The following is a 12,693-nucleotide window of genomic DNA, read 5'->3' as shown; positions in this document are numbered from 1 at the left end:
ATCAGTAATGCCACGGAGAACATAGATATTTTAAATTCAGTTCAATTTATTTAGCACCTACTATGTGCTAATCACTTGGTATACAAAAACAAAACAGCCCCTGCCCTAGAGAGTTTACATTATACCAATGGGTGGGAAGGGAGGGGGAGTTCAACATGTCCAGAAGTACAAATAAAAAGGATATACACTAATTTATTTTTTTTAAAACACAGCACAAAGAAAGCCTGGTGAGAGACCTAACTAAGCAAAGTTACCCCAAAGGGTTTTAAGAATGAAACTGAAAGGAGAAGATATAGCAGGCATGACAGAAAATATCTGCAAAGATGGTTGTGTCAAAGTCAAGAAAGACCTGCTGTATGTATGAAGAGGCCTATGAGCTGTCCTTTGGAGAAAATTAGGTATTCTCTAAGGTGGGACTGAAGAAGGTATGCCTTAGAGACATAGGGGAACCACCTATGCCAAGGCAAATAACTGAAACTGAGCGTATGAAAAGAATACCTGAAATAATCCTGTTAGGGGAGTGGGAGGAAGAATGTGGACAGCTGTAAATGTCAGGATCGGTAGTCTATATTTTATTCAAGAGAAAATAAGAAGCCATTAGAGATTTTGTAGTAAGGACCTTTAGCTGACGAATTTCAAGCTATTTGGTTAAAAACAGAAATCCTTCCATTTCCCTGCCCTAAAAAAGTTTCTCTATGCCATATGATGTTGCTCATTCTTCAATTTCCAAGGTCTTTGGTAGGACAAATTCATCAGATTGTCAAATGTGATAAGGAAAGGACATGCTGATTTCAAACAGTAAAAGATCAGAGAAATAGACTTTTCAGTGACTTGCTTTAGGATAAAATATATAGTCCTCTAACACATAAATCCCTTTACCAACTGTCCCCAGCCTTTCTCTCCAGTTATATTGTACATCGTTCTCTCTCATTCTATGTTCTCTCTCCCTCTGGTCATACTGTCCTACTTATGGTTTCTCCTGTACAACATTCCATTCCCTACCTTTGTGGGGTCTGGAATTCTCTCCTTCCATTTCTATTTCTTGGAATCCCTGTTTCCTTCAAGGGTCATCTCAAGTACCATGTCCTACATAAGAACTTTTCTACCCCTTCAACTCACTGCAGTTAATGCTCTTCCCCAACTCCCCCCCCCCAACTGATTTATTTACATATAATGTATATGTAAATAAATATATTTACATATATTTTTATTTCCTTATTTGTGTGCATGTTGTTTCCCTCCAAAAGAATGTAAGCTCCTAGGGGCAGGGACTTTGCTGTCTCTGTGTTTCTTATATACAGTAAGGGTTCCTTGTCGAATTGAATTGAGAGAATGGGAACCAATAAGGAGAGTTTCTGAGATACAGAGTGAAAAGAGGAGCTTGTAACAGCTGGCTCATGTCATCTCAGTAAAGTAGTCTTCTAAATTCACTGTTGAGAGGAAAGTCTTAACAGTCTTAAAGAGAGAAGGGGTTTGGAATGGCTACTGTGAAGAAGGCAATAAAGAGTCAAGCTGATAAGAATAAAAGAATGGCTGTGCAGCACTGAGGATCCAGTAGAGGTTGGGAAACATAAATTTGTCATGAACCTATAAAACTCTTGCTTTGATTCCAAATTCAGAAACTATATAACAAAGTACCAAAGGAATTTTCAGGTTTGATTGCAACAATATTAAAAAAAATTATTGAGAATGGGAAAAGTACTAGAATTCTGGAAACCGGCAAATAATGTCTTAATTTTCAAAAGGGAGAAAAAGGTAGACATCAGAAACTGGACATGGGAACCAGGTGTGGATCCCCAGCAATAGTCTAGACAGGATTATTGGATAATTCATCTGTGAGCACTTAAAAAGGGGATTGGTGATCACTAAAAACCAGTATTTGTCAAATAAGTAACACTGAGATTATTAACCAATTGGCATTATTGAATGGATCTGTGGAACAGAATATCTTGATTCCAGCAATATATTTGACAAAGTACTTCGTTATCTTCTTGCACATAAGTCCAAGATATGTATAGTACAGCTAAATGTATTTAAAACCAGTTAAATAAATCCAACCCAAAGATGGATCAATGGCAACCTGGAGGGAAGTCGTTAGCCATAGGCCACAGGGTCCTTTATACTTGTCACAACAACCCCAAAGGTAGGTGCAATTATGATCCCCACTTTACAGCTGAGGAAACTGAGGCAGAGGTTGAATGACTTGCCCACGGTCACATAACTCACAAATATCTGAGGCCAGATTTGAACTCAGGTCTTCTTGACTTCAGTTACAGTACTCTATCCAGTAAGTAAACATTCTAGCAGTGTTTAAGCAGAGTGCTCAAAGTAAAAGCGTTGGAGAATTAAGTGTGACCACAAATTTGCTTTTCATTTCATGTACAAAAAGACCTCCCAGGGATGGTGAGGTCAGGAGAGTCCTGAAGTAGGTAGGAAGTTAGATTTTAACATCCATAAATTTGCCTCCAACTCTAAGAGTGCAGAATCCCATGGTTCCAAAATATCCAACAGATATATAGCAAATCTCAATCATTTTTCCTATGTTGGATTAAGTCATTAGTTGTTGAGATAAAAGGTATGAGTCACTAGGTCCTCAATCCATTTCAACTCTTAGACATTCATCCAAATGCAACATCATATGTCAAATTCAGTGTAAAATAAGGTTGTGTATCATTAAGTTATGTGAGGTAAGAGGCCTAGTTGCTGTAGGAAGTGGTTTTCTAAAGGAAATGATTTTGTAGAGAATCACTTTCCTTTAAGGGAAAGAGAATCAACGCCAAAATATAACATTAGGACATTAAGCGTGACCACAAATTTGCTTTTCAGTTCATATACAAGAAAATTAGGAGCTTGTTAATGATGGAATAAATTGTTTTGGCAGAAGGATAGTAGAGTTATATTAACTTACCCCTCCAGCCAGATTCAGGACTTGGAGGTTATGAAAAGAATGGAAAAACAGAGAAGAGAAGAGAGAAACTTTTGAGAACCACAACTTCCTTAACAGACTTCAGCACGTTCTTAACCTTTTCTTTTTCTAGAGCTAAGCATTTGTTTTTGTTTTGTTTTTCATTTCTGGTGAGGGTTTCCTCACCAGGATCTGTTCACACAGTGAAAAAAAAAAGTTCCAGATCAATGAATAAGAGTGCTCATCACCAGAATGTTGATGAATTTTCTAACATCAACTCATAAAGGTACAGAAGGGTTGTAATCTGTATTGTTAGGGGGATTGCCTATGGGGAGAAAATCACAGATCTTTTGACCTATATTTGAAAGGTGTTAGTAGTTTAGAAATGAATGAGTTTTTATCAAGGACACATCTACTTTGATAATGGCTCAGATCAGGAAAGGCTCCTTCCAGAGCTCCCTACACTATCGTGGCAAAAACCTCCAAATAATGCCATAAGATAATGGCTCAGATCTGTTTGAGTACTTGGATATAAATTTAAGAAATTACTCTTGATAGATGGTGCAGTGGACAAAGCACCGGCCCTGGATTCAGGAGGACCTGAGTTCAAATCCAGCCTCAGATACTTGACACTTACTAGCTATGTGACCTTGGGCAAGTCACTTAACCCTCATTGCTCTGAGCCCACCCCCCCAAAAAAAAGAAATTACTCTTGAGAGGCAGCATGACCTGGGAGTCAAGAAGACCCAAACTTCTAACCTGCCTCATCCATACAATTTACTTGCTGGGTGACCCTAGGCAAATCACTTAATCTTTCTCTAAACCTTACAATCCTCAATATCAAATGAAGATGACAGTAGTACCTACCTCATAGGATTACTGGATTAGGGATTAAATGAGAATGTATGTAAATCATTCTGCAAGTCTTAAAGCATTGGACTTTATTATTATCAATACTAAAGTTCAAAAAATAAAATGCCATCATACTGGATGGAGAAGGCATAATAGCTAAACAAGAGTTTATGTGCAAAGAGGGATTTGAGTGGATTACAAATTCAGTAAATTAATGGTATAACATGGCAGTCAAAAAAAGATAAAGCTAACTCAACCCCAAGATGTATTGACAGAAATACAGTAGACAGAGAGAGGGAAATTCTAGTCCAGTTCTATTCTGCCCTGACCAGACTGCATACATAGTACTATGTTCAGTTCTGATCACCACTTAAAATTTGTTTTCATTGATGTCTTTTGTTTGTACATCACAGTCATTTAGGGATCTCTCACTACCACTCAATAAACCCTCCTGTGTTACAAAGAAAAAAAGCTAAGCAAGTCTAACAGTGTATACAACACCCACAGTCAACTAAAGGGATGGAGATGTGTTTCCTTAACTCAAATAAAAATTTTTCATCATTCACAAGTACCACATTTTAGAAAAGACCCTGAGAATGTAGAGGTTTTCCATTATTTATTTATTTTTAATATGGTGACAGCACAGAAAAAGCAAAACAAAACAAAACAAAACCCATACCAGTTGAAGGGACTTGGGAGGTTTACTATCAAAAAAAGAAGACTTGGAGAGGATATGATAGTGGTTTATTTGTGTTTTTTTTTCCTCAAGTATTTGAAAGGTTGTTAAGTTATAAATGGATTAAGCTTGTTTTTCCCTACCCCCAGAGGGACAAAGAGTAGAACTGACTAAGTGAGAGATTTCAGATTTTTAAGGATCAACTTCCTGAAAATTCAAACTGGCCAAAAGTAGCCTGTTCTTCATTAGAAAGCAGTAAATTCCATATTATGGAAAATCTTTAAGCCATAGGTAGATGGCCACTTGTCTGGTCTGTTGTAGAGCAGATTCCTATTCATGCCTGTGTTAGATAAGATGATCTCCAATGCCTGGCCTTTCCAATTCTGAGATTCTACAATTATATGGCTAATGAATAGAAGTTATAGAGAGTCAGATTTCAGCTCTATATCAAGACAAATTTCCTAACAATTATAGCTTCCTAACAGTGGAACAGAATACCCTGTGAAGTAGTTAAGTATCCCATTTCTTAAGGTCTTCAAGACCAGGCTGATATTGTGACGCATTTTGATTTAAAGTGAAATTCAGCACATCAGGACTTGGTGTTGGGAAAACAAATTCTAGTTCTAACCTTTCATTTGTTCAACTTTAAGCAAGTTATTTACCCTCTGATTCTCAAATTCCTCATCCCTTTAATGGGAATAATTAGGGGGAAGCTAGGTGGTGCAGTGGATAAAGCACCGGCCCTGGATTCAGGAGGACCTGAGTTCAAATCGGGCCTCAGACACTTGACAAGAAGAATAATTATACTTGTACTACCAACCTCACACCATTGTTGCCAGGAAAGAACTTCCTAAACTTTACGGTACTACTTAAATGTGAATGATTATTAAGCAGACTTCCTGTTTCAACTATTGTACCATACCATATGATGTCTAAGGCTTCTTCCTATCTCTAAGATTTTATGGTTCTAGGAATATATTATTTTACTTATTTAATAGGATTTAATAGGATAAAGCACACACTGTACATAGCTCAAAAGATCTCCCCTTTGGCATTTTTTCAGGCCTAAATAAAAATAAACACAAAGTGGGTAAGTCTAAAAGAAAATTTTATTTCATATGAGGGGTTAGATGAAGGTTTGTACACTGAATCTTAAAATATGAGGCTTAGGAAACAAATTAGTAGAAACAAAATTATTTCTTCTACCCCATATTAACTTGCTAATTAATTGTTCCTTTCTATAAAAGTTTAAAATACATTTAAAAAGAATTACAAAATTAAGGGAAGATTAATAGGAAAATGCAAATTTTGGTTCAATTTATAAGTGCAGAATCTTAGAACTGAAAAGGACCTTGAAGGTTATCTAATCTCATCCAAACCTGACTAGTAAGTACCTCTACAACATCCCAACAAGTGGTCATCCAACTTCTATTTTTTTTTTTTTTTGGTGAGGCAATGGGGGTTAAGTGACTTGCCCAGGGTCACACAGCTAGTAAGTGTTAAGTGTCTGAGGTCGGATTTGAACTCAGGTACTCCTGAATCCAGGACCAGTGCTTTATCCACTGTGCCATCTAGCTGCCCCCGGTCATCCAACTTCTACTGGAAGATTTCCACAAAGAGCAAAACATGACAAATTAATAGAAATTAGAGAGAGAAGGGCAGCGATTTAAATGACATGAATTTATCAAGAGGAATGAAACAAAAATGGAAGAAATTACAAGGGAGAACTAAGAAAAGAAATTTCAAGACTTGAGAATTAATTTCTGATTTTAGCACACACAATGCCACTCTAAATATTAAGAGTTTCATCAACTGCAAACTTAAATTGAAAATGCTGAATGCAGTGAGGCCCTCTTTATTTCAGATGCAAATAATTGTCCAGAGATAATGAATACATTTCGGATGTCACAGATTCCTCTCAGTGTTCCTGAGTTCTAACGTAACAGACTCAGACACAGAAATCAAAAGGTAAATGAATATGCTATTATTTTTATGATAGATTCAAACTCACCTCGTTTGCTAAGGCAAAGGTTCCCCAGTGAATTGCTACAGATTTCTTTGCTTGAACATCGATGTGAATCCTTACGGCTTCTTCCGGGTCTACATGTTGGTGTTTCATAAACCATCTAATGAGATAGAACAAAAATGATTAAATCTAGTCTATTCATCATAAATTGCATCTTAACCTGCTCTTATTTTTAATAATTCTTTCGAGTTTGCACAAAAAATAAAGGCTAATGAATGGGTAAATACAGTTTCCTTAGTCAACTTTCTGCAAAAGAAAAAAAAGCTTCCTTTTCTTTCTTTAATTTATTTATCTCTATGCAATTCCATCACCAAAAAGACTTATTTTTAGCACTGTGGATTTCCTCTGCAAGAGTCCAACAAGTGTTAAAAAACTAGGTATGTTGCATTCTACTCTACTCTCTTTGACATGATTCAGTGGAGCTTAACAATGAATACAGAATAGGAAGTCAAAAATTGGAAGTCAATGCTGTATCTATTGTTCAGCTTCTAAAAAAGAGTTAAGTGGATAAGAATTTAAGATACAAGGTTGCTGAGAGTAAGGAATTCCATTTCCTCTTCAAAGAAGATTTAAATAAACATTTTAGCATGCATAGTACTTTCTCAAATAGTAAACTGGCTCAATAGTAATGCAAGCTCAACTTTAGAGGAAAAATATTTTTAATGGTACAAAGGGAGGGAATTATTAAGTGACTACAATGTGCCAAGCACTGTGCTAAGTGCTTTAAAAAAAAAAACAAAAGCACTATTTATTCAAAGACTTTTTGTTCCTTTTGCATTATCAGTTTATCTCCTCTCTCTGTTCTCCGTTCCAACTACCACCAAATCTGAGGCTGAAATACAATTTGGGGTTTTCTTTTTCCTTTATTATCAATCCCAGTGAGATACCATTGTGAACAGCAAGACTCTTGAACTACTGAAGACAGAATAAGGCTAGTGGCTGCATATAGGGCTTTTGACATTTCACACCACAAATTCTAGCAATGATTACCTATTTGTACCATCTGGGGGTCGTTATTTGATGCTCCTTTTAGATGAATCTTAGTCTCAAAAGACTTTTTAAACAATAGGCACTGTTTCCCCCGGCAATCAGCATAGGAGAGCAGTCTCTGTTTTTCCAGATTTCATGGCAACTTTGTGAAACAGCAAAAAAATGTGCTTGAAATTGCTTTTCTTCTTTTTTTAAAATTGGAGCAAGGAGCTGAATGGAATGCTCTCTTTTATTTTTGTTTCTAGTTAACAACAATCTGACAATCATTTCTGAAACACCTAATATATGCAAAGCATTTTGCTGAACCCTGGGAGAACTACAAAGTTTAGATAAGACATAATACTTGCCTTCATGAACCTCAAAATCGAGCAGGGAAAAATGACACATGCATAACAATATAAAATAATATCTATTGGTACATAGAGAGACAGTGTGTAGTTTTATACCACACATTAGTATAGTTCCACTTTTGAAGGTATTTAAAGCTTTACATAAATGACAAATAGAAAACCTTTATAGAACTACAAACTATGAGAAACTTTCATGTTATAAGATCACATTTTTACCTAAAAGTGAGATAACATTGTCTTGTTACCGAGGGAAATGATTACTCCTCTCATATTAATAACCAGGATTTTTTCCCTTCCTATTTCCTCATTCAGAAATCAGTCCCTTATAGGTTATTCGGCCAGAATATGAAGAGCATTGCAAATGAAATTAGATTAACTTTTTTTTTTTTTTTTGGTGAGGCAATTGGGGTTAAGTGACTTGCCCACAGTCACACAGCTAGTAAGTGTCAAGGGTCTGAGGCCAGATTTGAACTAAGGTCCTCCTGAATCCAGGGCTGGTGCTCTAACCACTGCACCACCTAGCTGCCCAGAGATTAGATTAACTTTCTCCTCAATCTTGTCCCGACCCCACTCAAGTGAGGAAGCCCATTTGTGTTCTACTCAGGGTTGCATTGGACTAGAACCTTTGTCTAGATTTTCAGGGCTAGGGGTGGTCTAGAAGTAAAAGGGACATAATCAAAGATCCCTCATTAGAATAGGTCCACCTTCCATTATAATATTCATTCTCATTAATTGTTCACCAATCAGAGGGGGCAACTAGGTGGTGCAGTGGTTAAAGCACTGGCCCTGGATTCAGGAGGACCTGAGTTCAAATCCGGCCTCAGACACTTGACACTTACTAGCTGTGTGACCCTGGGCAAGTCACTTAACCCTCATTGCCCCACAAAAAATAAAAATAAATTGTTAACCAATCAGAGTTGATTGTTGCCTGGTGGGAACACTTACTCTTCCAAGGGCACATAAACATCAAGAAGCCACCATGATCCATCTTTTGGTTTAGAAGAAACAGCCAAATGACCCTTTCATTAATTATCTACTAGCCACAATTACTAAAATGATTAATTACCTAGAAATTATGTCTCTCAAAGTTTTTACACATCACATTACACATTTTGAATAATTGGTTTGATAGTTTAGAAAAGATTAAGTTAGTGGCAGTGTCTGTATGTTTCCTGATAGGCAGGACTTGAAATTGGGCTCAAGTTCCCAGCTATGCACCACACTAACTACATTTTATTAAAGGGAAAAAACGGGCACCTATCTAATAGTAGTTAATTTTAATCAATCAACAATCATTTGTAATGATCATTTATTATAATGTGCCAGATACTGTTCTAAGCAGTGAGGATACACAGACAAAACTGAGCCTGTCCTTGCTCTGAAGGAGCTTACATTCTAATGAAAGTAATTTTAAGAGGGAACTAATTAGCACCTGGTGGGATCAAAAAAGGTTTTAAGTAGGTTACATTTGAGCTGAAGAAGAAAGCTAGTGATTCTGGTAAAAGCAAAGAGGTAGCCTGTACAGAAACCCAAATCTAAACCAAATGTCAATTATTGTGAATTATTTATTAAATGATATGTATATCTAGTCAAGCAGTAACTTTAACCCAACTTGATCCTTTCAAATTGTTTTATTTTGTTTTCACCGATTAGACATATATCACATGAATTTCAGACTACAAATGAGCAATAGTTTACTGATCTCAGATCAGTAGATGGCCTCCAAGTGATACCACCAAGTTTCAGCAAATAGTCAATCCAAAAATATTCTTAAGATCAGTTCACATAAAGCATACCATGTTCCTAATGAAGTCTGAGAAGTCTACATACCTTGGTTCATAAGCTCCAATTGGAAGGGCTGCAAGATCAAAAGGTCCGAATCGCCTTCCTATCTCTTCAAAAGCGGTACAATAACCAGTGTCTCCTGCAAAGAAAAATCTATTCCAGGGCCCCAAGACAGACCAGCTGCCCCACAAAACTTTATTGTCATCTACTGGAGTTCTTTTACACCAGTGTTGGGAAGGTGTAAAGACAAAGGTGATATCATCATGTCCAGGAATACAGTTCTCTTCCCACCAGTCCAGTTCGATCACATTCTCACATCCACAATTCTGCATCCATTCTAGGAGACCCATAGGTACAAACCATCTCAGTTCACAACCAAAGCGTTCATTTAAACTAAGTACAGTATTATAGTCCAGGTGGTCATAGTGGGTATGACTGATCAGAACTGCATCTATTTTGGGAAGCTGCTCTACTGTACATGGTGGATTTCGAAAGCGTTTTGGACCAATGAACTGTGTCAGTGAAGCCCGCATACTGAAAATAGGGTCAGTGAGAAATATTACTTCATCCATTTCCACCAGAACTGTTGCATGTCCAAGCCATGTGACTCGTAAACCACCTTTCTTCATTCCAGCTTTTTCAGGTTTATCAACAAAATATGGCCTAACCACTGGAAGTTCTTTGTCCAGTTCCTAAAAGATTAAAGAGAGGAAAAAACAACAACAACAACAGCTGTTAGAAAATAAGAGATGTCATTTAGTCAAGGGTTTAAATTCTGACTCATATCAAAGACAAGGCCTACTTTTGTTTAGCATCTAAATAATCTAAAGGAAATGTTGTCTTACAAAGGGGCAGCTATTTACCCACTACAACATGTTGGCTCTATAATGTATTTTATGGTAAATTTTGATTATACACAATATTATTACAAGATTAGGTATTGTGAAATTCACCAGGGCAATATTTTGTGGTATATGCCTGTACAAACAGCAGCACATTTCTAACATGACAAAAAGTAGCTTTTCTCCAATATGAGCTAGACACTAATGCAATCAGCAGAAAGTAATAATGAATGCTATCTAAGCATGGAAGCTCTGTTGTTTTGTATTGCTAAATTATAAAGATCTTGGTTACTGTTGTTTTGGGAGGAGCAGGAAGGGTTGATTTCCTCCAATTAAGTAATTCCTAGTATGGAAACTACATCCACATAGTCTGAAATGTGATTTGTCTTTAACTCAAAGTCTCCTGGATCACTGCCTTTTTGTAGCAAAGGAGCTTGTATAGCTCAATGAAACTATAAGCTATGTTATGCAGGATTACTCAAGATGGATAGGTCATAATAGAGAGTTCTAACAAAAGGTTAGAATGAAGAAGGAAATGGCAACCCACTCCAGTCTCTTTGTCAAGAAAACCTCATGGACAGCACTAAAATAATAAAAGATATGACACTGGAAGATGAGCCCCTCAGGTTGGAAAGTGCCCAATATGTTACTGGGGAAGAATGAAGAACAAGTAGCTCTAGAAAGAATGAAGTGGCTGGGCCAAAGCCAAAAGGAAGCTCAATTTGCAGATGTGTCTGGTGATGAAAGGAAAGTCAAATGCTACAAAGGTCAATATTGCACAGAAGCCTAGAATGTAAGATCTATGAACCAATGTAAGCTGGATGTGGTCAAACAGAAGGTGGAAAGATTAAACAGCAATATTTGAGTATCAGTGAACTTAAATGGGCAGGAATGAGTGAATTTAATTCAGGTGATCATTACACACACTACTGTGGGCAAGATCCCTAAAAACAAAGTCCTAGGGTATAATCTCAAAAATGACTGAATGTATCAACACTATTGTGTGATGATCAACTGTGACAGACTTAACTCTTTTCAGCAATACAATGATCCAAGACAATGCCAAAAGACTTATGGCAGAAAATGCTCTCCACATTCAGAAAAAGAACTATGGAGTCTGAATGCAGATTGAAGCATACTATTTTCACTTTTGTTGCTACTTTTTTGTTCTTGTTCTTGTTTATTCTTTCTTGCATTTTTCCCCTCTTATTCTGATTCTTCTCTTACAACATGACTAATACGGAAATATATTTAACATGATTATAATGTATAACCTATATCAAATTGCTTGCTGGCCTTGGGACAGAGAAGGAAGGGAGAAATATTTGGAACTCAAAAAATATATATTTACATGTAATTGAGAAAAAATTTTAAATAAAATTTAATTTTTTTAATTTTAAAAAATGACTGATATCTGTTTGAATGCAAAGCAAACCATTCAGCATCATAGTAAATAAAAGTCTACCCTCCAACCACAGATGCTCAAGAGGCCAAAGTTCCTCAGTTTATGAAAACCTACAGCATTTTTTTTGGCAGGGCAATGAGGGTTAAGTGACTTGGCCAGGGTCACACAGCTAGTAAGTGTCAAGTGTCTGAGGCTGGATTTGAACTCAGGTCTGCCTGAATTCAGGACCAGTGCTTTATCTACTGTGCCACTAACCTACAGCATTTTCATAACATCATAGAGGATTGGAACGCTAAAGTAGGTAATCAAAAGATAACTGGCAAATTTGGCCTTGGAATACAAAATTAAGAGACAAATAGAGTTGGGTAAAGATAACTTACTACTTATAACAAACATATATTCATACTCCTAGCAAACACTCTTTTTCAACAACCCAAAAGATGACTTTACACGAGGACATGACTAGATGTTCAGTATCAAAATCAGGCTAATTATATACTTTGCAACAAAGGTAGAAAAGCTCTATAGTTGAATGTGGCTCAGATCATGAGTTTCTCATTGTAAAATTCAGACTTAAATTGAACAAAGTAGGGGAAACCATCAGATCATATAGGTACGACCTAAATAACATCCTTAATGAATATGAAGTGGAAGTGGTGAGTAAATATAAGTGATTAGATCTGGTAGATAGAGTGCCTGAAGAAGTATGGACAGAAGTTCACATTATTATACAGGAGACAGCAACAAAAAACATCCCAGAGAAAAAGAAGAACAAGAAAACAAAATGGCTGTTTGATTAGGCTTTACAAATAACAAAAGAAAGGAAAGTGAAAGATAAAGAAGAAAGGGAAAAGTATACCCA

At 36.6% G+C, this 12,693-nt stretch overlaps 1 protein-coding gene across 6 annotated transcripts in view; it reads right to left on the bottom strand.

Annotated features, from left to right (window-relative positions):
* The window catches only part of NAPEPLD (N-acyl phosphatidylethanolamine phospholipase D), a 70,650-nt gene that overhangs the window by 5,418 nt on the left and 52,539 nt on the right, over nt 1-12,693 (bottom strand). For all 6 annotated transcript variants that reach the window (XM_043968845.1, XM_043968846.1, XM_043968842.1 and 3 more), the window contains exons 3-4: nt 9,630-10,276; nt 6,445-6,559 (exon numbers count right to left, since the gene is read on the bottom strand). In XM_043968845.1, the coding sequence (XP_043824780.1) occupies nt 6,445-6,559; nt 9,630-10,276 (762 nt within the window). The remainder of the gene's footprint in view (nt 1-6,444; nt 6,560-9,629; nt 10,277-12,693) is intronic.

This window comes from Dromiciops gliroides, chromosome 5 (genome assembly GCF_019393635.1).
Source record: "Dromiciops gliroides isolate mDroGli1 chromosome 5, mDroGli1.pri, whole genome shotgun sequence".
Lineage (NCBI taxonomy): Eukaryota > Metazoa > Chordata > Mammalia > Microbiotheria > Microbiotheriidae > Dromiciops > Dromiciops gliroides.
The sequence above is the reverse complement of the archived record's forward strand: the minus strand, read 5'-3'. Positions and strand labels throughout refer to the sequence as shown.